This window comes from Phaenicophaeus curvirostris, chromosome 14 (genome assembly GCF_032191515.1).
Source record: "Phaenicophaeus curvirostris isolate KB17595 chromosome 14, BPBGC_Pcur_1.0, whole genome shotgun sequence".
Taxonomy (NCBI): domain Eukaryota; kingdom Metazoa; phylum Chordata; class Aves; order Cuculiformes; family Cuculidae; genus Phaenicophaeus; species Phaenicophaeus curvirostris.
The window spans coordinates 2476962-2502868 of NC_091405.1; the positions used below are offsets into that span (position 1 = coordinate 2476962).

At 46.3% G+C, this 25907-nt stretch overlaps 2 protein-coding genes across 2 annotated transcripts in view; one reads left to right on the plus strand and one right to left on the minus strand.

The window, feature by feature from the left end:
• CLEC3A (C-type lectin domain family 3 member A) overlaps positions 1–21585 on the minus strand; it is a 244155-nt gene extending 222570 nt beyond the window's left edge. The window contains exon 1 of the mRNA XM_069868338.1: positions 21576–21585. The gene's annotated coding sequence lies outside the window, so the exon portion shown is untranslated. The remainder of the gene's footprint in view (positions 1–21575) is intronic.
• Positions 10331–25907, plus strand: part of ADAMTS18 (ADAM metallopeptidase with thrombospondin type 1 motif 18) — an 84511-nt gene continuing 68934 nt past the window's right edge. The window contains exons 1-2 of the mRNA XM_069868798.1: positions 10331–10541; positions 14411–14727. Of these exons, the coding sequence (XP_069724899.1) occupies positions 10331–10541; positions 14411–14727 (528 nt within the window). The remainder of the gene's footprint in view (positions 10542–14410; positions 14728–25907) is intronic.

Below are 25907 nucleotides of genomic sequence, written 5' to 3' on the forward strand. Positions count from 1 at the left end.
GCGTCCAGGCTGGAGCCAGGTGCCTGGTTTGGATCCGATTCAAGTGGCCTTAGGCCACCTACAGAGCTTTCAGGTACAATCTGGAAGCCGCTCACCTCAGTCTGCCCCGCCGTACTTCTGTTTCAGCACTTGTGAAGGATCCCCAGATGGCTGGCCCGTGTCCAAAGCAACGCGCTTGCAGATCGCGTTCTCTCTGCTGCATTTTTTCAGAAAAAATGGATCTGGAAAAATGAGACTGAAGAATTGGCCCATTTTCCTCCTTTTGCAATGAGAAAATTTTACTCATGGGAGCAGCATTTATGTCTTGTGGCTCTTGACACCTGGGGTGTGGGATTGAAAATGAGCAAGGCACAAGTGTGTGTGCGCGTATATATATATATAAAATCAATGGGACACCAGTACTGAAAGGGGCTCCAGGAAAGCTGGGGAGGGCTTTTTATCAGGGAGTGCAGGGACAGGACAAGGGGAATGCTTTTCAGCTGAAAGAGGGGAGATTGAGATGAGATCTTAGGAAGAAATGCTTTGCTGTGAGGGTGGGGAGGCCCTGGCCCAGATTTCCCAGGTGGCTGCCCCATCCCTGGTTGTGTTCCAGGCCAGGTTGGATGGGGCTTGGAGCCCCTGATCCAGTGGGAGGCGTCCCTGCCCATGGCAGGGGTGTTGGAACTGGATGGGCTTTGAGATCTCTTCCAACCCAAACTGTTTGTTCGATGATTTTATGATTTCGTGACAGAAAAGGTAGATCCTGAAAAATAAAAAAAAAAGAACTCTTGCAGCGAGGTCATGAAAAATAAAAGCACTTTGTCGATCTAATTTATATTTTACCTGTTACATGTTTTTGCTTACTTTTAATTCCATTTTATTCAGGATCGTTTTATTCAGGCCCAGGTAACTCAAGTTGTAGACTTTAGTGTGTAGGCTTCTGGCTGCGCGCAATTTTTGCTTGACCACGGCTGAGCCCTAGACCTGCGCTGCCTTCCGTAGTGCCCTGAAAATCCTGTGCCTATCCCAGCACACATCATGCAGTGTGCGACTCCAGTGTCGTACCGTGAGGGCAGCAAGCCTGGCAGGGCCAGAGTCAGCACATATCTCCCTGCTGGATGCAACTCAGTAAGACTATCCTAGGAACATGGGTAAAAACTAATCAGGTTACTCTCAAATAGACTAATCAGTTTCAGTTTCAGGTTATGAAGCTCCAGCACAATATCGCAGTGTCTGCCTTGCCAAGAAGGTTTAAATCTCATTTAAATTTGGGCTAAAAAAACCCTGCTCTCATTAAAAGAAAAATGATTGAATAGGCCGTGAAATCACTTTTATTCATGTTACACTCCTAAAGAGTTCATCCATGGAGGGAAACAACAGCACTTTCGCAGTAGTTGGTATTTCTTAGAGGAGAGAAGAGAAGGTTTTTGACTTCAAGGCACCTCCCTACAAACAGGAGCGTACCTGGCATTGGATGCACTTGTAAGGGTTTGCTGAGCAGAGCTGCCACCTGCGTGACTCCCATTTTCATGACTATTTTATTCTACATTTCTCTTATTGTAATATGCCTAAAAGTCACTTCTTCTTTAACTCTCCCAGCTATATTTATGCTCTTGCTCCACTAGAGCTCTCGTCTCGATATGGAAGTTCAGAATTGCCACCGTGAAAGGTCCAGCTCTGCCAGTATTGAATTCAGCTGAGGAGTGGCCATTAATTTCAACGTCTACGTGCATACAGCCTAAAATGATTTCATGCCTTTTTCTTCCCAACATCCAGCTCTGTTGAAAGTAGATAAAAATCAAACACTTTCCACTCAGTACACACACACAGTAAGATATTATTAAATGTTGTCACAGCAACCGGTGCAACACTGAGTTTGCAGAACGACAACTGTTTGACTCCTCAACATGCTGAAATCACTTTGGAAATCAACACTGCAGTCAGGGAATAGTTTTGTTTGCAAATTAGGAATGCAAAGAAGGCTGTGGTAAATTAAAAACTGTAAGCTGAGCTCTTGGGATCGGGACCAATTTTCTGTTCTGCATGTGGTCAGCACCTAGCTGAAGGGGTCCTGTACAGCTACTGCTACCATATTCTTCACTGGCTGTCATCATCTTTTGGCAAGGATAATAGTGGTAAAAATATCCTTCTTTGTAGAAAATCGGAGGTAAGTCATGAAGGTCTTGTTTTCCTGGTGACAGAGCACAAAGCAAGTTAAACATTTGGAGTTAATACCCTTATAGAAAGCTGTGAAGTGATTGCTCTCTGTCATTGTGGTGCTAAATAGCCTACAAGCAATGGGAATCTATTCCTCAAAAAATACAGCTCTCCAATGTCTAACACAAACCCCACTCTTGTTATGGTACAAGAGTTTGAAGCCTTTCAGTACACAGCAAACAGAATATCTATGCAGATTTATTAGACAACGCCTTCTTTGTATAGCGTTGCATGGTGCTGTAGGCCCTTTCTTATAGAAGCAAATATGGAACAGCTCCATAATTCTGTGGGAGACGTTTTCCTGTTGGATTGCCAAGCTGTAGTTAAAATTCCCTCCGAGAGGTCCATTTTGGGTAAGAAAGAGATGGAGGTGGTGGGTCTGGGAAGACAACTACAAAGGGAAGATGAATACACACTGAATCAGAAGTAAAAGCACCTCGTTTTCATAGGAAATGGGCTGATCCTTAATTGAAAGTGGAAAAACAAAGTATTTATGGGTACACGGCAACTGTTACACAGAAGGAACTGAAAAGGCTCCTGAATGTCTTTGGGATCTATGTTCCCAGCGAAGAAGGCTGAAGTAACAAAGACTCATTGATGTGAGAAGAGGGGGAAGTTTTTAATAGAGGAATCCCAGGAGCCAGCCAAAGAAGCATTATCTTGTATTAAAAAAATCTGCAAATAATGACATTCAGAGGAGAGAGAAGCCAATTTTCTTCTTTGCTTGGCCCATGAAATTAGTAGCAAATAAAAGAAGAAACACATGTAAAGAAGACTGGAGACTAAATCTTCCCAGCAACATTCTGTTCAGGGTATGCTGTTCAGAAGAGTCCAGGGGTCCGTGTTCAGAAATGCTGAACAGGTTCAGCTCCCCTTCATCTCAACAGGAGCTGTGAATTCTTGGAGCTTCGGAAATTAAGTCCCCAGGCTGCACATGAATTTTTTTCTCCCAGAACTCAGACTCCCACCGTGAAACTAACTGATTCCAAGCAGGAACACTGTCATCTGAGATCTCACTTTGCAAAGCAATGCAAACGGGCACTAGGACTTGTGGGAACTCGCCACAGCAGCAGAAATCACCTTTCCAGTAGAGAAATAAAATGAAAAAGCAAGGTAATCTGTCGGACTTGGGTGAGGTGAAGTAGCACTGCCAGGCATAGGGGAGAAAAGAACGACTTTGAGCCTCTGTTGGACAGAACAAGTATGTTTTCTTGAAACAGAGGTGAAAACAAGAACCAGTAAGAAATGAATGAGGTACCATTCCACCCTGATGTCATTTGTTTTTGGGATAGAGTAACCTCATACATTCCTCCCATGGAAGACAGAGATTGCAACTTCCATATGGATATTCTTTCTTGGCTTGGTTTATGCTTTTCTGGGGTGCAGATGCTGGCTGTGACAGAGACAGGGCTTTCCTTCCTGCACGTGATGCCAAAGTATGTCTGAAACCGGTACTAGTGCCTTAGAAGTGATTTGCAGAGGTTTTTTAGTGTCTTTGTGCCTCCGTGGGCTGCCCGGCCTTCCGGTTACCAAGCAAATCAGTGTTTAAAACAAGCGCTTTCAAAGTGGATCTTTGAACCTGCCGGACTGCACGGTTTCTCCCATGCCATTTCTGATCCATTGTACAAATACAAACTTTGGCACGTGCACAGCATTATAAACTGCATAATTGTTTTTATTAGAGGTCTGTGCTTTTGGAGGTACCTGTGCTTTAATTACGCTTGGCAAGCCTCCAGGAAAACTCTTCTAAAATGTATTGCTTGCAGAGCCTTAGTCGGGCCACCCACAATGACAGCTTTTATTTTCCTTCTATTAGTGATGGACATTTTCATTTCGTTTTGGTCTGGGTGTGTGAAGGAGCCCCCGTGTACCGGGCTGCACTTCCCCCTGTTCGCTTTCCAGCCAGAGTGTGTCTGGACACCGTGGCAGCAGCTTGTGACATTTGGATCCCAGCCAAACGAATGCTGTTTGCAAAGTTTTTAGGTTGTCTTTCTGGCTTCCTTTGTCTCCCCTCCCCCTTTTAGAAATTGCTGGTGACACCGAAAAGGCAAGTCAGTTAATCTCTTCGAAAATCTGAGCGCTAGCCTGCAGCGCTGCCCGTGACGGCACCACGGAACAAGGCGCTGCGGAGTCCCCGTGTGTCATCGGCGAGACCTCGCGCTGAGGTGGGCTTCGTTCTGCTCCTGAGCCCACGTCTCTGGTGTCGCAGGACGCAGTGAGCACAATGGGAACGAGTCAGCAGGAGAGCTGGAACTTCACACTCCTTGCCAGAAAGTAGGATGTCCAGCTAGCACAAATAAATGTGTAGAACTAATCAAATTAGGATGGGCATGCTGTGCAATACAGAGCAATGCATGTAAGCAGAAAATTGTGTGTGATATTTGTAAGCAAAAGCATTTATTTGGGGCTATAACAGCCCAGTGCTACGTGCAAATTGGGTGAGGGAAAAATGTAAACATTGTTTCTTTGATTTCCTTGGAAGTTAGGGTACAGCAGGAATGCTGGATCAAGCTCCTTTTCCAGTGGCTGTGATTAAAAAGCTATGTGAAATGAATTTAGAGGCTTATTGACAGAAAATATTACTGTAAATGGTGGTGAAAACCTATTCCATGGAGATTACTCTTTACTGCACGGAGCTTGCCAGAATTTATAGGATACACACTGAAAACTGTGGGTTTAGAGACCATTTGAGGAAATAATTTCAGCCCTAACACCATGTTTTGAGGCTTCTGCAGAAAGCAAGATTTAATACAGAAACCAGTGAGACAGTGGAATTCTATTCTGTGAACTTTCAGTCCCTTTAAGAATAGGAATGAATGGAGGAACCACACTAAGTCAGCCAGTAGATGTTTTTGTTACCTGAAATAGTTACCTCTAAACAGACCAACCAGTGGCATGGCAGAGCCCATGCCATGTGTCACTGGAGAACGCAATTAGCCATCAGGCAAATGCAGCTTTATTACAGGAGCTCGTATTACGAACCGAGTGCTGGTTAGAAAATGCAGAAATCTGCTCTTGGGAAGACACCACACCAGTGTTTTCCATTCCTGTGAGTACGGCAATCAGCCTCAGAGTCACAGAAGCAAAGACAGACGTCCTTATTGTTCCTTCTTCTGAGACTTGCTTTTTAAAATCGAGGGAGGGAGGAAAGGATGCATTGTAGGAGCAGATCTGCTGCTAGCAGGTGTGACAGTACTATCTAGTGCTTTATAAACCTATTCCACAGAAGTAAGAGCCAGGGATAATGCTGTTCCAGCTGGAGGGGGAGCTGAACAGTGTCCTCAGAGCAGGAGCCTGTTGGGATGTGTCCTGTTCCAGCTGTGCCCCGTCCTGTACCTGAGGTGCTCCCTATGGCAGGAAGGTGGGCCACAAACTCTTTGCTTGCAGCCTTCTTTCTGCAGGAGGGATCTCTCTGGTAGGAAGGACACAGTAGACCATCTTCTCAGGTTCTGTAGCCCATGCAGCCAGAGGAGCTGTGATCATTTATGGCAGCTGAAAGGATCTGGCCTCTTCCTAAACCCTGTGGTGTTGAGTGCGTTTAGATACCCCATGAACAACCATGCAAATGTACTTTGATTCCAGATGACTACATCCCTGCTTTGTCTCTATGAACCCTTCCACCAGTTCTTTTTTCAACTTGCTCTCATTTTTTTCAACTAGAGGTTTTGTCCTGCTGGAACTGAGTAAGAGTTAATCATAGAATAATCATAGAATAACCAGGTTGGAAGAGACCCACCGGATCTTCCAGTCCAACCATTCCTATCAAACACTAAACCATGCCCCTTAGCACCTCATCATCAGTTGCTGAGTTCTTTAGACAAATCAGATAAATTCACAAAACGCCTTCAGATTATTGAACAAATAATACAAAAGGAAAGAAAAGCCTCCTCAGCAGTTGTGGGATGTATGGAGCATAACCAGCTTCAGTGCATAACTTCACTTTGGATCCTCTTCAGCTTGGGATAAAGAAGAACTTGGTGGGTTTTGAAGTCCACCGACTTACTCTAAACAGGGTCATTTTCATTTGTGAAGGGGTTTCAAGAAGACTTCTCCATAAGGAGTTTCACCCAGCGTATAGTTAATCATCTCACGCTATAAATGAAGGCAAAGGGCTTCTGTGCTTCACAGAAATGAAACATCTTCCTGAGGATAAACACAAAGAGAACATGAAGATTGAGATGGAAGAATCCTATGAGTGCTTACATGTGTCCTCAATAACCCAACAAGTATGTCATTCCGTAAGAAATAGCCCAAGAAACGGTTAAGTAGGAATGGAGAGCTGCAGAAACTGAAGGCTGAATTAGCAAGAGCCCCATATGCTCTGATTCTACTGTGTGTATCCGCTCAGTACGACGTGGCTACCTGATTAAAACAAGCCCTTACTGCACTGCTTTTCCATTGGAAGCACTTGGCTTTCAGTCATCCCATCGTACATTATTTAAAGGTGGTATAAACCATTCAAATAAATTTCTAATACAGATATATCTGGAAAAAGTCTAGGTTGGCAGAGAAAGAGATGGCAGCTGTCAGACAACAGACTGACTCATCTCACTCATCTCAGTGGTCACAAATGTCTCACATGATAAAGAATTTGCTCTAACAAAAAGAGCAAAACAAACACAATGCTGTGTTAATTCAGGGAATATTCTTTCTGCATGCCTGTCAGTCCTGTTCCTGATAATGTGAGTTCTGCGTGGGGCTTGAATCTATCAGGATGGCCAGGACAGCGTAGTCCTTGGAGAAAAATGTCTATAGAAATGCACGAGACAAGAGGATTCAGAATAAGAGAGTTATTAATAATCCATTTTCTCCAATGAACTAACAAGTGGAAACAAGAACATCCAAGATCTTTGCATCTAGACATCAAGGCAAGGAACACACCTCATGCAGGATGGGTGGATAGGTAGCCCTGGTGGAACTCAGGCTGTGCCCTTGCAAGCTTCAATATGGTAATGAAAGAGAAGCAGTGATTCATGCTGGTATTGGGTAGCAAGCCCCTTACTTCCCCTTGCAGGTTGAAGAGAAATACGACTTCCGGAGCCGTGGTGCCTGAACGATCTCCTTACACCGATGATCCCTCCCCGAGAAGGGCAGTATTGTCTGTAGAGCAATGCTGCTTATGGGTGGCAGCTTCTATGGGGTCCTTACCTTTCTTGTGTTCACTGGTGGTGGAGGAGTAGGCAGAACACAATTGCAGCAGTGGGATAGAAACAAGCAGAGGGAGAGAGATCTGCTGAAAACATGACAAAACTGATAAGCATTTAAAAGTGATAGTGGCATCTGACAGTATACAGCTCAGGGAAAGCAGAGACTAGCCCAATAACAGTGTGGTGTGGTCATGGTTATCTCTGAAGGGAGACATGCTTGGTGGTTATCTGAGGTGGGAATGGCTGGGGGACCCAGCGACGCTGCTGACTGTGGAGCTTTATTTCTCTGATGTTTTGCATGGTAACTATGTTTGCACATGGTAATGAGCTGCCTGCGGGATTCTCTGATGTTTGTGACCATCACTGCTGGGATCTTGATTGACTTGGGGAGCAAAGTATGGTGTTGTCTGAGCATGTTAACTTATCAATGTTGCTGCCTACAGGCCAGGAAAGGTTGGGGTCCCCTGCCTAATGCCAACTCAAATTTGGATGCATGTCATTTAGAGTCAGGCAAAGCAGTGCCACATCTTTTTCTTCTTTGATCATAGTCAGAAACTATAAATCCCCAGGGCGAAACCTTAACTCCACCGACATCAAGAGCGAAACTCCCTTCAGTGGTGCTAGGTTTATGGTGAAAGTAATCTTTTTTTTTTTTTTCCCCTTAAACAATTCTTGTAGTTCTTTGAGACTGTATTTATTTCCCTCCCCTCACAGTAGAAAACATCAGTCTTCACAGTCAGTATTGTACTGAAAACAGCCAGGTCTGTCTGTTCAGGGTGTTGAGGGCTGATAATAAAGTTGCAGCCCAATAATCTAGTATTTTTCTCCTGTTTTCTGCAGCGTGCAGCATCTTGTATGTGTTCTGCTGCACTGGGACAATCACAGACCTGCAGCCAGCTATTCCAGCTGAAGATGCTCAGTGGGAGGTGGCAGGTGCATTGTTACAGAAACTATATGAAAACCTTTACATCATCTATTCAGGAAGGTGAGACTGTAAAATGTGCTGGGACATAGTGAGGGGTGAAGGAGAAATCCCACACCTGGGAGCTTATTTAATGTTTAAAGATGGGAAATGCTTTAGGAGGAAAAATGTGTCTGATCTGTCTAATCCACTGCCCCAAACCAGTACGCCCCTGGTGAAGGAGGGAGGTAGAGGAGATGCCCTCCAGCTCACCTCAGCTCCTGTTGTGCTCTCCACCCCGGTGCCAGCTGGGGCAGTGAGGCACCTCCAGTGGATACAGCCAACACGTGTCCGTGGTGTGACCCTGGGACAGGGGATTGAGAGAGCCTGGACCACAGCACATCCCAGACAACTCTAGCCCAAAGGGAGATGACGAAATGAGGGACGCCTCTCCAAGGGCAGCCAGAACCATCAGAAACAAGTTCTGATGTTCTAATCCAAACCAGATTAGTCTCATTCACTTAAATGCTTCAGTTTGCATCCAGATTTTCAGATCCTTGGTCCTTTACTGAAGCTTTCTGTAGCAGGGAGGATGTAAGTTAAGAGCAGGGAGTCGATGAGTCAGGACCGGGACTCGGAGCTGTGTTTGGCTCGGCACACGCAAGCTGCCGAGTGCGGGTCAGCTCCTTTGCGGACAGCAGTGTTTGGGATTCAGGAACACAGCTGGACTCTCACAGCTCTGTCTCCTCTCCAGGCAGCCTAACCTTTGTCTGGTTTGTTTTTTCCTTTCCCTGCGAAGCTACCTTAGCAAAGAGCAGATGATAGCAGCACGGCCCCCCCGGGTGGATGGGGCTCTGGGGCGCCGGGCTCTGCCCGCTGCCAGCACCACCACGGCCCTGAGCCAGCCCCGCCGCCCTCTGCCCCCGCACAGCCCAGTCCTGCTCCCCTCCAGCCCCGTGCCCCTCGCCATGGCCACGGGTGCACAGGCACCACGGCCCTGTCCCTGTCCTTGTCCTCACTATGATGGCCACATGTGTGCAGGTATCACTGCCCCGTCCCTGTCCCGGTCCCAGTCCCAGTCCCTGTCACAATCCTGGTCCCTGTCCATTGCCCAGACCCTGCCTCTCTCCCTCTATCTCTCTGTCCCTGTTCCTCTCCTTGTCCCAGTCCTTCTTCCTGTCCCTGTCCGTCTTCCTCTCCCCGGCCCCTTCCCTGTCCCCCTCTCCTTGTCTCACTCCTTCTATCTTTTTCTGTCCCTGTCCCCCTCCCTTTACCCCTCTCTGTCTCTGTCCCTGTCCCTCTCCTGTCCCTGTCCTTGTCCCTGCTGTCTGTGTCCTTCTCCCATCCTTGTCCCTTCTCTCCTGTCCCTGCTCCCCTTGTTGCTCCCCTTGTCCCTTGCCCGTCCCTGTCCTGTCCCTATCCCTCTCCGTCCCTCTCCCTCTCTGTCTACTTCTATCTCTGTCTCTCCCTCTCCTGTCCCTGTACCCCTCCCTCTATCTCTCCCTGTCCCCTCTCTCTCCGTCCCTTTCCCATCCCTCTCTCTCTCTGTCCCTCTTCCCTTTCATGGTCCCTCTCTCTGTCCCTCTCCTGTCCCTGTCCTTCTCTCTGTCCCGTCTATCTTTTCCTCTCCCTGTCTGCTCTCCCTGTTTCCCTCTGTCTGTCCCCCCCGTCCCTCTCCCCCTCCTTCTCCCCCCTCTCTCCTGTCCCCCTCTCCTTGTCCCTCTCCCTGTCACCCTCTCTCCTGTCCCCTTATTCCCTGTATCCCTGTCTGCTCTCCCTGTCCCTGCTCCCTCTCCCTGTCCCCTCTCTCTCTTTCTCTCCCCGTCCCTCTCCCTGTCCCCCTCTCTCCTGTCCCTTTATCCCCCGTCTCCCTGTTTCCCTCTGCCTGTCCCCGCCTCTCTTTCCTGTCCCTCTCCCCTCTCCTTCTCCCCGTCCCCGTCTCCTGTCCCCCCTCCCCGGTCCCCGTCCCCTCTCTCTCTCTCCCCTCTCCCCGCGGTGCCGGTCCCGCCCCGCCCAGGTGCCCCCGCCCCTCCCCCGGCTCGGGCTGCGCTGCGGGCGCCGCTGTCGCACCTGCGGGCGGCGGGCGATGCGGGGGCTGCGGGCTGCGGGCAGCGCCCCGGCTCCGCGGAGCCGCCGCCGCCGCTCGGCCGGGCCGGGCCCGCGCTGCCGGGGCTCCGCCCGGGCGGCCCCCGACGCCCCCTTCTCGCTGTCGCTGCTGCGGACCCTGCAGCTCTGCTGCCTCTGCTGCCTGTCCCACGCCGCCGTGCTCGCCCGCGGCGCCGGGGAGCTCGACCGGGGTGCGTATCGGGTCCCTGCGGGACGGGGGTCGCCGCGGGGCGGGGGCTGCAGCGGGTCTGGAGCCGTCCCCGTCCCTGTGCCCGCGATCGCTGCAGCGCGGCGGGGCTGCAGAGGCTGCTCTGAGAGAGCTCCCACGCAGCCCCGGGGCGCCGCAGCGGGTCTGGGTCCATCCCTGTACCTGTGTGCAGCGGTGCTCGGTGTGGTGCAGCGAGGCTTTAGAGGGAAGAGCTCCCGCGCAGCCCGGGGAGCTGGAGCGGGTCTGGGTCCATCCCTGTCCCCGAGTGCGTGGGGGCTTGTCTCCGCGGACTGAGGGTTTGAAGGGAGGCAGTGGTACTGGTTGAGGAAGGTGCAGCAAAAGCGGGCTGGCTGCTCTTTGACAGGGCTCCCGCACAGCCCCGGCGAGCGTGACTGGGGTCTGAATCCATCCCTGGACCCGTGTGTCTGGGGTGCTTGTCTTCGTGGGCTGAGGGTTTCAATGTTGGCTGCTCTTTGACCTAACTCACACACCGCAGTGACCACCGGTGACAGCCCCAGGGAGCTGGATCAGGGTCCGTACTCCTCTCTGTACCTCTGTGTGTGTGTGCTCGCTTTGCTGGGTTGAGGCTTTAAAGGCTGGCTGCTCTTTGACCTAACTCGCACACTGCAGTGTTCACCGGTGACAGTCCCAGGGAGCTCAGCTGAGGTTTGTATCCATCTCCGTACCTGTGTGCGAGGGTGCTGGTCTTCGTGGACGGAGCGTTTAAAGGGAAGAAGACGCAGTGCTGGGGAACATGAAGCAAAAGCAGGCTGGCTGCTGTTTGATGTAGTTCACACACCGTAGCACCGGAGAGCTGGACCAGGGTTTGTATTACTTCGTCTGTGACCGTGTGCTTGCTTGGAGGACTTGGGGTTTAAAGGCTGGCTGCTCTTTGACAGAGCTCACACACCACAGTGCTCACCAGTGGCAGCACCGGGGAGCTGGACTGGGGTTCGTATCACGCTGTGTACCTGTGTGCATGGGTGCTTGTCCTCGTGGACTGAGGGTTTAAAGGGAAGCAGTGGCATGGTTGGGGAATATGAAGCCAAAGCAGGCTCGATGCTGTTCAACAGAGCTCACTCAGCACAGTGTTAGCAGCCACAGCACTGGGGAGCTGGGTCAGGGTCCATATTCATCTCTGTACTTGCATGTGTGGGTGCTCGCTTTGGTGGACTGAGGGTTTAAAGGGAAGAAGCCACAGTGTAGGGGAACGTGGAGCAAAAGCAATTAGATGTAGCCCCCAGTCTGCAGTGCTCGCTGGTGATGGCACCAGGGAGCTGGACCAGGGGTTGTAGCATCTCTACCTTTGTGTGGGGGTGCTTGTCTTCATGGACTGAGGGTGTAAAGGCTGGCTGCTGTTTGACAGAGCTCACACACCACAGTGCTCACCGGTGACAGCACCAGGGAGCTGGACCAGGGTCTGTACTCATCTCTGTGCCTGTGTGTGTAGGTGCTTGTTTGGGTGGACTGGGGGTTTAAAGGGAAGCAGTGACACTCTTGGGGAACATGAAACAAAAGCAGGCTGGATGCTGTTTGACATAGTCCCCACAGCGCAGCACCGGGGAGCTGGACCAGGGTTTGTATTACTCTCTCTGTATCGGTGTGCATGGATGCCTGCTTGGTGGGCTGAGGGTTTAAAAGTTGGCTGCTCTCTGACAGAGCTCACAGCCCGCAGTGTTCACCAGTGACAGCACCGGGGAGCTGGACCGGGGTTTGTATCGTTCACTCTGTACCTGTGTGCACAGATGCTTGTTTTGGTGGACTCAGTGTTCAAAGGGAAGAAGCCACAGTGCTGGGGAACACGAAGCAAAAGCGGGTTGGCTGCTGTTTGACAGAGCTCACACGCTGCAGCGCTCGGCCACAGCCCCAGGGAGCTGGGCTAGGGTTTGTATCGTGCTCTGTACCGGTGTGCACAGACGCTTGTTTTAGTGGACTGAGGGTTTGAAGGGAAGAAGTGGCACTGTTGGGGAACATGAAGCAAAGGCAGGTTGGTTGCAGTTTGACACAGCTCACACATCGCAGCGTTCACCAGTGACAGCAGTGGGGAGCACCAGGATTTGTATCCCACTGTCTGTATCTATGAGCGCGGATGTTTGCTTTGATGGACTGATGGTTTAAAGGGAAGAAGCCGTGGTGTTCAGAACATGAGGTGAAGGCAGGCTGGCTGCTCTTTGACAGAGCTCGTGGTGGGTTAACTTGTCCTGCGCCAGGTGTGAAAGCCGAAAGAGGCAATGCGAATGAATGAGGTGATGAATGCATCCACATTTCCACTCACGATTAGAAAGGTGAATGTGTGTGTAGCCACAACAAAATCTTGTGTGTCTGTTGGGGGAGTGCTGAGCCAAAAGTGATGAAAAGGTTTGGGTGGGAGAGCGGAAGAAGCCGTGCAATGCAAGCTAAGGGAAAACAAACCTGGAGAGAGCGGACCCGGGTGAGTGAGAGCTCAGGAGGTGTTTGTTCCCAGGCTTCAGGGACTAACATGGAGATGCTGATGGCTTTGGGAAATTTGAAGTGTGCTTTTTTATTGGGTGCGAGTGGAAACCAAGTACAATAGAGAGCTCCACCAGGGTGCAGAAAGGAAAACTTTCTTGCACCCTCTTGTCTGCTCACTGGGGGATTCCCTCACTGCAGCAGCTGCTTGCAAGTTTTGGCCACAGCCTGCTGAGCGTCCTCAACTTCTGCCATTGATTAACACCACTTGAGGAAAGCGAAAGTTCTTGATGTATTGTTTCCACTGTCTAAGGGAAAACAACCTACCACTGGTTGTGTTTTCAGCTTAATATGTGTCCAATAAAGACTGCTCAGGCAAAGGGATTGATAGTTTTTGCAACATCTGTTCGAACACAAGGAGGGAGTTTTCTTTTCTAACGGTGTTATTTCAATTTAGGATGAGAGGTGAATTGTTTTACTGTCAAACGCATGGGCGTCTTTAAGTAGTCACAGAGAAATACAGCTCAAAAATGTCATGGGGCTGGGGAGCAGTTTATTCAGCATACTTACTCGTAGAGCCAGGAATAGGTGCAAAGGTCTGAGTTCAGCAGACGGCTAAAATTCAGGCCCAGCTTCCAGGATCCCAGTAATCCCTGTATGGCTGGGTCAGCAGCAACGCTCATGTGCTTCCAGCTGGGCACCTGCTTGGCTGAATCAGGGCCTCTATTTTTGACTTTCTATGGTGGTTGAGAGTAGATCTCAGTCTTCTCCTCACAAAGAGTTTTGTGATTGCCCCCCTGTTTTATCCCAAACAATAACGTTCTTTGAGGAGCAGTGTCTCACTAGAGGTTATGGGGTAGGATGCCGAAGGTCAGTTACAATTTGAAACCCAGTCTAATCAAGTCACTACAAAGAGATGAGGTCTCACTCTTTTAAGGCATTAATAAATTAATCCTTTAATCCATTTGAACAAATGGTACAGTTCCACAAAGTCTCAGTCGTGGTTACCCCCACAGCGATATAATATTTGCTGCATTCTTTGGGAAGGAAAATACTCTCAAACCAGAGCGGCCTTCACATTTGACAGCAATTAATACAGGGGGAGGGGAAAGCCTCCAGATCTGCTGGTGATGACAAATGTCTGCAGAAGAGCGATTGTGGGAATGTTCACAGCTATGTGAGCAAGTCTGCAGCTCGCAGTGGGGCAGAAAGGAAACAAACACTGTTTGAGAGCCTGTCTGACTGACGGGGGGAGCTTAGGCAGTCAAGCCGACGCACACACAGCCCGCGGAGCTTTTGGGCCCTTCCCTGAATGACGGAATGTTTCATGTTGTACTGCGAGCTTGGTGCTTACCATGCTAGAGTGATGCTCACTTTATTTGTTGGATACAAAAGCTGATGGCTAACTTTGTGTCGTTACAGATTATGTGTTTGTGACCCCCGTCAAAGTGGATTCCAGTGGATCATACATTTCACACGATGTTTTGCACAGTACTAGGAGAAAGAGATCAACTCAGAGCTCAAAGAGTTCCTTGCACTACAGATTTTCAGCATTTGGACAGGAGCTTCACTTAGAACTTAAACCTTCGACCATTTTAAGCAACAGTTTTATTGTCCAGGTACTCGGGAAAGATGGAGTCTCAAATTCTCAGGAACGTGACATTGAGCAGTGTTTCTACCAGGGATTTATAAGGAATGATAGCACCTCCTCAGTAGCAATATCTACATGTGTAGGCTTGGTAAGTGTTTATTTAAAACAAATCAATGTTAAAAGTACTTTTGTACGTGGTATAGTAGCTGTAATCCATATAATATTGAGGATAACATACAGCACTTGGTGATTTTCCTAGTACCACTGGTTGCATTTGACAGAAGAGGTTTGGTTATAGTCAGTGAACTCTGCACCACACAGAGTGGTGCAGTCTTTCGGGACAAAAGCAGAGAACTGGCAGGTGGTCCTAGTAATGATCTTGTCGCAATTTTCATTTGTTATAGTTTGTGATAGTTTATACATTTTTTTGCTTGCTCTTAAGTAAATGCTCTTCCTGTATTTGAACTGCTGTGAAGAAAGGGAAAAAACAAATGAGAAAAAATGTGACACCTAAGTTTGTCAACTGCTTTAAGGATAGGTGAATTTTCTAGCTCAGCAGGAGTTATGAACCTATTTCCCTTCATTTCCTTTGGCAATTCCAGCCTTATTCACGTTTGTAAGCCTTGTTCAGTTGATCTCTTATGAATGTGTTAAATATTATCATTGCATATATTCCATTTCTGGCTGTCATCCAAGTTACTGAAAAATTATTGCTCACAAATGATGTTTTCCAAATATGTTTTACAGTGCTCATTGCCTGCAGAGAAGTCTTTATTGATGAAATTCAGAAGAGTCATCTGCAGAATTAATAGTTATTGATGTTTTTGAGGCTTAAGCCCTTGCACTTGCAAAGCAGTCTCCTACGGATGCAGATTAAGGCAGTGAATGTAGTGATTAGGTAGATGAAGCTGTCTGTGTGCTTTGGGGTTGGCTAAGGTCCAGAGGATGTGTTGGTCACCCTCTAGCAATCTGTTTTGCAAAGGTACTTGTCCATAAGGGCTGTTGAACTGTGATGGGCCTGAGAGGAGCACTTGAGACGCCCAGTGCTTCCTTTGAAATAGTAATCAGTGACTTGAGAAGAGGGTGGTTTGTTAGAAGAGCTGTTGAATACTGATGACTGGTTGAAGGAGTCTGGATTATGTTTTGAATGCTCCACTTCTTTTCTCAGAAAGTTAGAGGAACTAGTATCTTACAGTTCGTTTGAACGGTTGCAAGCACGACTTTAGAGCAGGTGCCAGGAACTGGAATGAAGCTTTCTTTTGTTTTTGAAGTTGTGTTTGTAGTGCTGAACTGTTAATATCGGTGTGTTCAGTTGTTTCTGTGGAAGCTAAATTTTTACAGCTTCTAGCTTTTATCATATTTATTCAGAAAAACACTGTTTTCACTTCTTGCAGTGTTTCTCTGTTTGTCTAAGAAGTGCTCTACCAACGCACAACAGATACAGTTGGGTCACGTTTCATTTTTTAGCATGCTTTGGGCTGAGTGAAGCTGGGCTTGTCAAGTCTTGTCTGGAGAAGGAAGGTTCAAGTCTGCCTCAGGTCACAGAGAAACAGAATGTGGTGATCTTAACTGAAGCTGAAATGGATCTTTTACCACTGTCTCGACACAGAGATTGTTATGACTGGTAAGCTGCCCTTAGAAAAGATCCAGAAACTGATGAAAGAGAAGAAATATTGTGGGATGGACAAATTTATTATTAATTTATTATGGCAGAACCTTTTTCAATGCCATCAGTTAGAATCTCTCTCTCTTTAACCAGTTCCAAGGTTAAACAGATTTCACCTTAAGTTGTTATTTTAAAGTGGTAAATGAAATAAACCTTTACTTATAATAATCTCCCGCAGAGTGTGTATCACAAATAAAGTGTAATTGTTCCTTTTGCCCTATCCATTTATTTCACTTAATGAAGCCCAGGCAAATTAGCAACTGGATTCTTAGTCTCTCAGTTTGCAAGGCTGCCTTCTTAAAAATGTGTCGTCAGCTGCCTGTAGTGGCAGCCGCGTCATGTTTTACTGTGATCCAAATTCAGTAATCATATGTTAAGTCTGGAAGCTGTGCTCTGATCAAGAGAGCCTTGTGAATAGCTTCTATATCCTCTTTGCACCAACTACTTTTGTCACTTGGTTGCCCTTCTTTCCTATTTGCTTTGTTCACTGCAATTAAACCGAAAGTGGTGTTTCTTCTATATGGTTGGTAGCACTAATCTTTCCATTGTTCCTTTCATTAGCAATAGCTTCTCCACAATAAAACTGCAGTGACCCAGTCTTTCAAGCCTGGAACACCACAATGTGATTTGGAAGCAATTGCATTTCAATAGACTACAGGGACTCTTTGATCTAATTTTTTTGGATGACCTAGAGTATTCAGTCATTCAGCTGCCTGTTATCTGCTGTTGCCTGCAGAGGAGACTTTGTGGAGAGAGTCTACGTGAAATAGTTTGTTAGGCGGGGTGACCTTAACTTAACACTGGAAAGGAGCAAGGGTTTGTTGCATTGGTATAGATCCATTCAGAGATGTGTGTATCTTGCATTTTCCTGGCTCAGTTGACAGTAAAGCCCTGCATTTTCATACCAGTTTGTTGATTTTAGACCAAGTGTTTTCACCGGTGACTGCAATTTTCTTGATGTGTCAGAAGGCAAATCTGGATCCACGCTCTGTGTCTGAATCAGTACTCAAATATGTCGAGTGAGCACTTCAGGAGAACACGTTCAAGTTTGCTGTCCGTGCTGTCTCTTGCCTTTTCATCATCAACGTGTTTAGGTGCTTTAATTTTCAACAGGAAACTTGCTTTCTTCTGTCTTCTGCCCTTTCCTGCTTCGCTCAGCATCCGTTACTTGCTGGAGCATCTGTTACGTAGCAAGAAAACTGTGATTCTATTATTTTAAATGGAGTTAACTTGTATGCAAGCAATCTTGTTTCAGTCTTGAAACAAGACGGGTGTGCTTTGGGTACGCTTTCAGAGAAATGTGTTCTGGACTGTCTGTGGGGAGTAGGACACATTCTCTCCAAACAAGTTCTTATGATTTTTTCTGGTTTTGTACGTGATTTTTTCCATTTTTGGTCAATACATCTCACTCTCAGGGGTGTTTTCTTAACTCTTACATCTTTGGGTCAATGAGTTCATTTACGTTAGTAAGTACCAAACTAATTTCTGTCTTTGGTATCATCTTAATGTGGCCCAAAGAGAAATTAATGCAGGTTTTTCAACTCCTTTCTCCACTGATGTTCATTATTACTTTTAATAAAACTCTTCTGTCACTCCAGCATGACTTCTTAGGGTTTCCTTCAACCCATTCTGTTCTCCCAGTTGACAGATCTAGGCCGTTGGTTACTCTTGCTGCTTCATCCTCTGTTTGTGTTGTCCAATTTAAGCTGCTCATTGTTCCCTGATGCATTTTTCCCCCACACATATGACTTGAGCTAATTCTTACTTGTTCTAGTGATATGTTTTTATTACTACTATTACTTAGTAATACATTGTTACTTACAATTGCCTTTAGATTTCTAATTGGGGGGGCAGACTATGCCAAATCCACAGAGTGCAGGGGTGTTCAGTTTTTCTGCAGGAGATGGTGCTGGCAGCTGTTAGAATAAGAAATTGCATTTAGGACTTACTCACTGTGGCCCTACCTGTATTCCTGCAGCATTCCTCTTGCCCATCCTCACCCCTGTGCCGTGCCATCTCATCTGCACCAAGTACGCATGTTCATCATCTTTAACTCTGCTTTCATGACTATGCTATCTCTAAAAGCCTTAGTACTGTCTTCCTAATTGGGGTATGAACTGTGCGGTGTTAGCCTCTTTACATGCTAGTTTTTGTCTTCTTTCTGACTCTTTATGTGCTGTTTATGTTAAGCCTATGTATTCATAAAGCGAGCTCTTTGCGGTCACATAGTAAGCCAGGGCAGTATACAAGAGAACCCAGAGCTGTCAAAAAAGTCCAGTTGTGTTCTAGATACGTTCTTAAGTAATCTGTAACTGTAACTTTAGGAGCAGAAGTCACATACTTCTCATGAACAAGAACTCTCTCTTACAAAGTCAAGCAAGTTTACGCTACGGTCCAACACACAGCACAGAAAATAGCGAACACAATGGATGAGCAGTTTATGGTTTTCCTTTTGTGGGGATGTTGCTGCTGTTTGGTGGAAGAGGCAGGTGAAGCCATACAGCAGGAACAAAACGTGCGCCCAGAGGAAGGGAACACACAGACAGCAGAAGGAACTCACCTGTTCCATTGCAGAGGACATGCGTGTGTATTTGGGGTCAGAGGGAGAATCAGCGCAGTTCAGTGGAATGGTTCAGGTCCTTTAGAACTGTATGGTTCAGGGCAAATTCAGCCCTAAGCAAGCGCACCAGCATGCAGGCCTGAAGAGCAGCACCTGCTTACACAAGAGGTGAACACAGGCCGTTCTCTCCCTTCTATTTCTTTACTTCAGCTAGAAGACTGGAGGCAGCTTCATGCACTATTTAGGGCTCTCATTTGTTTTTAGTAAGCTGTGATTGAATCTTTCATTATAAGGGCCTTCTTGTCTCAAGTTCTGTTGTGTTTGTTAGTGTCTAGTCAAGGGAAGAGAAAGGAGGGAAGGGTGAATCATGTTACGCTCACTGAGCTGTCAGAGGAGTCTGCAACTGGAGAAAGTGTTGGAGGTAGAACTGAGAGATAAACAGGAGATGTGTTAATTCATTGGAAGCTGTGTGTGCATGTCTCAGGGCAGGACTTTGCTCAAGGTATCAAAGAAGCCACAAAAGTAAAGCTTCTTAATGCAGTCTGGCCACCTAAGAGGCAGGCAGGCAAGGCAACTCATCTACCCATTCTTTGTAGACATTTAATTGCAGCCTGTATCAGCATTGTTTAAGTTCATGCTAACAACGGCCTCTTATTCCTAGAGCTCACACTTTAAGTCCAATTAAATAGATCAAGACAAATCCCAAGGTTCTTATGCAGACAAACTCCTGTCAAAATCAATGAGCCAGGCTGCTGGTAAAAGTACAAAATAATTGCTGTTTGCGGTGAGGTTCCTTTAGGAAAAATAGGACAGAATTTGGCCCAGTGGGACCTTGAAGAGAAACTAAGTAAAGAACTGGTGATTTGACTCATTCTCAAAACTATTTTTAGTCTATCCACAAGACAATATACAAATCCTACATTTTCTGCTGTTATACCAGCATAACACGAATGGCATCTGGTGCGTGAGTTCTTTACTTTCACACACCATTACATCTCCAGTTTTATAAAATGCAAACTGTGTGGTACAGGTCCATCACTTTGTCCACTGTTTTGATGGATATTTTGCCATTATTCACTCCATAATAAGGTAAAGATGAAAATAAGAAAAATCTTTGCAGGAAAATGAGGTGACCATGGGGAAAAGCCGTATTCTTGAAGATATTTTAAGTTATACTAAACAAATAGAAGACACTCTGTGGTCTCAGCCTTGAACTGACTGCTGGTGGTGAACGAATGATGTGATTAGATTATTGATCGCTCTTCTCTATATCTGTCTGATATGCTTTCTGTTTAACTCTGGCTTTAGCTCTGCAAGACAAAGACAGCACTATCCCATGTGTTTTGAGTCTGCTGATTCCTGATGGGTAAGAAATTGAATTACAGGGGATGGAGAAATAATCTGCTTCTGCTAGACAGGAAAAGTAATAGAGGTTGCATTTCTTCCTGGTTTTATATTCAAAAACCTGGAACCTCTGGACACCCATAGAGGAAACAGCGTGTCCCTGAAAGCATGTTGGGTCCATCGGCCTGAACACAGCGGGCTATGGATGTAGGACAGCTCAAAGAGTGACCACAGGAGCTGGTCCTCATAAGCATTTTTGCCTGCTCAGCTGGCAGTGAGAACATGGGAATTGTTTCTCCATGTATTTCAGACCAAACTTGAGGCTGTTGCAAGCACCTCTGCTTGCACCCTTAAAGCAGTTCCGGAAACAGGGAGGGGCCTATTTGTGTCCAGATAGGCAGTTCATCCTGGCCTCTCTTGTTAAGCAGCATTCTTATCAGAGCTTCTAAAGGAATTAGTCAACTCCATCTATGCTTGAAACATAAGCATTGTTTCTGCTGTAGCAAAGTCTTTCCACAAAGCTCAGTTCCCACACTTTCCCTAGCCCATTAGAGAGAAGCTTGTAGTCAAATGCCCTCATAAAGGTCAGGCGAGGATGACCTGTCTGCACAGACTTGACCTCCTCATAACAGGATGTCTTTGATGTAAATGAGGAGTTTTATTTTAAGCACCACTGTTTTCATTTGGACCATGCCATCCCTGCTGCCGAGATGCAGCAGAGTCTCCTCTGCACAGCTGAACAGCTAAAATATTTCTCTTCTTAGAGGCAGATTCTAATAAGTTACAGCAGCTTTCAGTCACTAATAATTAACCTAAACAAGGTTTTATTTCTGTCCTTTCCCCCTTCTTCCTGCACTTCAGAAATGTTTGAGGAAGAAACCAGGTTTGCAGACCTGGAGCGTAGTGGCTTTTGTTTACCCAAACCACAAGGACAGTCTGTGAAGCTGTAGTTTAAGTCCAACGCGGGCAGCCCCCTGCTAGAGCTCTGTACCTGACACACAGCAGGAGAGTGAGCGGAAAGCACAGGACTTCTTTGGTTGTTCCTGGCCCTGCCGCAGAGTCCACTTAATTGGAGCAAACACTGGTATCAGAACTGTTCTTAAACATTTTTTTCCCAAGCTTGCTCCCTCCTCAGCCTCTTTGCAAACGCGTGCCCTGCTGCTGCTAACACCTTTGTGATGTGCACGCTGGTACTCAGTTGGGAAGTTGACTGTGATTCAATGTAGGCTGCCCCATCACAAATCGATCTGGGTGGTCACTGGGAGTTGGTTACTACTTCCATAAATCCCTCAGCTGTTTTAGCCCCTACAGGGTTTTCTTTTGTTTGCAATTATGTTTACGTCAGCAAGATATTTAAGATAATATTTTCTATTTTGCAAGTTTTTAGGGAAAGGTTTGTGTTTCTGGTGCATGACATGTCCCAAACGCTTCAGAAGAGTTTGTAGATTGAACGCTGGGACTGCTGTCCAGTACTGCAAGCAGCAGGAGAATGTTGGAGTTCTAAAGACACTGAAAAGTCTGTAGGTTTGAAATTTGCAGTTTGTGGATGGGGGCAAGGTAAAAGCTGGGGCCATGCCAGACAGAGGCATCCAGAGCTGTGATGTCAATAATACATCAGTCAATTCTTTAAAGTAATTTCAGAGCTATTTTCATCAGATTCCATTTCAGCAATAGTGTAAGTTTACCTAACAGATTTATAGGTCTCTGCTTTCACATTCTGGAAGTTGTGATGTCCAGGGATAACCTGACAGCAGCCCCACTAAAGTCAGCAGCCTTCTCAGGCATCAGAAGCGTCCCTCTGCCTTGAGTCCTGACCTGACTGAAGCTGTTAGCTCTGCGTGCCTCACTTTGTCAACGTCTTCTCTCAGTGAGCTGGCAGGAGAGGGGTTAAATTTAGTTACGTCTTCAGTGGGAGCTGGCAGTGGACCTACATAGAGCTTTGTCAGCTGAAACTCAGACTTCAGTATCTTTTTTAACTCAACCTGCCTAGTTTTGTGATCTGAAGGCTCTGACTAGACCTGAAATGGTATCTGCACTGAACTTTAATAGGTAATTACATTACAAACAAGGTTTCCCTCTGTCTTTTTGATCATGTCACTAGGAGCAGAAATGTTGGTTCTTTCTTGCCTTTTCTTATCCCATTTTAATCCCAATTCTGTTGCTGCAGGTCTACCATAAATTACAGTATGCTAAAGGAATTTCCCATTGATTTGCTCTGACAGTGATTTGACCAGCTATGCGAATAGCTGATGGAAGCAGAACTTCTCTTTGGTTCAGACAGTGCAGCATTGACTAAAGCTTCGAGGTAAACATTCACAGAAGAAACCTGAAATCATAATGCCTTGCAGCTCCACACAATTTGCAAACATGTATTAATTAAGCTCTAGCACTGGCTTGACTGCGTGTTAGCCGAGAACAGCATCCTGGCTCATAATAGGTTGACATCAGTAACCTTCTATTGTTTATCGTTCTCGGAAGTCACCAAGAATGGGGGTGAAGAAATGTCAAATAATCAGGTCATAGGCAAGCGAATGAGTCCTGATGGCTGAGGCTCAGGACCGTGGGAACCATTATTGTCCAGAGCAATTTCTGGAACATGCAAGTTAATTTCTTTTTTACAATGCTAGTTCATAAGCTAGGGAGATCCACAAACAAGTGGTGCAGTCAGATGAAAATCCTGTTCCTCAGTCTCATATGTGGCTCCGCTGCTCCTTCCTGCCAAATAGGAGTAAAAGAAAAGTTTGATGACAAAGATAATAGGTCTTGAAGTTATTCTTGCTGGAAGAACAAACCTGCTTAATAGAAGAGGAAGCTGAGGCAATAAAGTGGTATTTACTTGCACAGACAACGGGGCGTTGCCTTTTCACTCTGCTGTGGCATCAGCGTTCCGCTGCCACGCTATGTACACAGCGCACTCACAGCTTTAGTCTTTGAGGACGGGGTTCTTGCTGTTCACAGTGGGATCGCTTGAATGCCTGCCTAATATATGTTAATTGAAGGACTCTTGTGTCTCAAAATCTTTATTAATATTAATGGAATGAGATTTTTTATGGACCTATACAAAATATGCTTGACCTCGCTTGAGCCCTCGCTTTTGTTTTTATACTCTGCAGCCCTGTGTGGCTTCCAACTAATTTAAGAACGTAATATTATATTCTGTGGCAGAATACACAAACTAATGAAGCATGGATTACTCTTCAGATCTGCAGTTTCTTTGCCATCAGATATAAAATTTATATAACAGCAGAATATAATTAGCTTTTTTTTTCAAAAATCCTGAAATTAGAAACAGATTTGCTTTTTCTTCATGAAAATTGTTGCACTTTACTGAAAAAAAATGAACATCTAAAAGAAATTCTATCTTGAACAGGCTTGTTTCATGCCACACACTCATTCTTTTTTTTTTTTTTTTTAGGAAGAAGTCATCAAAACAGTAAGTCTTAAAATTAGGCTAGACTAAACCTCCATGAATATCCTAAGGGAATATAGTAATTAGAGTACAAGCTGCTTGTGGTCTGGGATAGGTATTAGCACTGTAACACAGTGTTGGAGAAGAAAGTTCTAACTTGTGTAAAAATATGGCTACCCAGTTTCATGTCTTACAGTCATGCTGTTTGTTTTAGAATCATAGAACGGTTTAGGTTGGAAGGGACCTCGAAGCCCATCCAGATCCAACCCCTGGCCATGGGCAGAGCCACCTCCCACTGGATCAGGTTGCTCAGAGCGCAACCTGGTCTTGAACGCCTCCAGGGACGGAGCAGCAACCGCTGCTCTGGGCAACCTGGGCCAGGGCCTCCCCACCCTCACAGCAAAACATTTATTCCTAACATCTCATCTTCATGAATTGAAGGAGGAGTTGCTGCAGAGACCAGCCTACTGCAGCAATACCTTCAGGTCCAGTTTGCTCCTCTCTTTGGTTTCTCTTCATACTAGAAGCCATGCTAAAGGCTGAATGGACATGTTTTGCTCTCCCAACACCAGGTATTGGTAATCAGATTGTTTTCCTGCCTCTAGCAGGTTGGCAAAAGGACAATTTCCAAGCTGAGATACAAGTGAGCAGCTCATGTGTGCTCATTCCTGCAGTAGAGTATCTTCCTATCATTGACAGGTATTTGCTGGTTTATGGACTGGCAAAGCTGGTAGTGAATAAAAAGTCTTATGCTGACTGCTTTGGATAAGAACCCAGCCTCAGGAGAGTTCTCTCTTCGTCCTCCCCTACATCATCCTGGCATCCAGAGGCAGCCAGTTCTTTGGGGAACATTGCTACAGTTACTGTTTGGTTTAGAAAGGCATTTTGCAAATGGAAAGCACCACCAGCTCATCAAAAAATTGAAGCATGTCTGTTTCTACTGGCAGACCCCAAAACACTTCATGTAAATAATCCAAGGTGATGCTGTATAATCAGATTTCAGTGAGTCAGAAGTGACATGGAGGAAAATGGCCTACTTGAAGTGCAAAAAAACCCCTCTGCAGACTCCACGCTGTTCTCGTGGACCACTTTGACTTGTTAACAGCTAGGGGTGAGATGAAGCAGGAGTTCAGGCAGTTTTGCAGGGAACCAGCTGCTTCTACTGCTGCTAGAAAAAGCACCAAAGGGCTTGGCGCCTGGTGCCTCAGATATGTTTCTGTGTCCTAATGCCAGCTGTTTCCATCCTGCTGTGCTGCCAGAGTCTTATGACAATGAAGGAGTGAAGGAAGCAGAATTGCCATCGAAAAATACAAAGTCGAGAGTAAATGTAAAGAGGTTTTTTGGCCTAATCACAATCAAATCCTGATAAAGTCAAATCTGGCATTGGGAGTAAAAGAGGAAAGTAGCTTTTGAGGCTATTTTCCGTTATTAGGCAGGAGATGGTTTTTAATCTATGAAAACGTGCAAGGATATTGTCACTTGTCATCCTGGGAACACCTGTGGGAGGCAAGACTTTGTTCATCTTCCGCTCTCGGTTAGAGAGCTGAATACCTGCAGAGAGGAGAACATGTAGCCTGTAATAGAAATAGATAATTGATTCCTGCGATTCCTCTGCCCACCAGAGTCCTGGGTGGTCATTTCAGCTGCTTGAGACAAGTCCTACAGGTCTCACTTAATGAAGATCATGCCCGAACCCAAAAACCATGTGGGAGCCATGCACGACAGTACAGAGTTGGTGCCTTGTGTCCCTGAACATCAGACTAGGCTATGGTGACCAAGGCTTGCTTTCTTCATCAGCCTGTGGGATGGATGAAATGCCCATGGAAGGACTGTTTGGACCAGAAGCCAAGTCAGAAAGACAGGCCAACAGATCAGCATAGATAGCTGAATCCGGGATAAAAATGTGCCAGGCTTTGGTCTTGGCATGTCAATATTGCACTGGTTCTGTTTACAGGCTCTTGGTTTTGGGGCTGTATTGCCATGATGAGTTTATTTTTTGCTGTAATTTTCCAAGCATTTATTGCAAACTAGCTGTCGGGTATGCAGAACAGCACTACAGCACTAGGTTAGCTGGAAATAGCTTGAGGGCTGAGGGAATGGGATATTTTTTGTTGATGTGGCTGTCACATGATTAATAATTTTAAAGATTACAGTTTGGGAAAGTCAGGAACAGGCTCTAATATGACAGACAACCAGAAGGACATATTTTTCACCAGGGGGACAAGAGGGAATGGCCTCAAGCTCTGCCAGGGGAGGTTCAGGCTCGACATAAGTAAAAAATTCTTCACTGAAAGGGTCATTAGGCAATGGAACGGTCTGCCCAGGGAGGTGGTTGACTCGCCTTCCCTG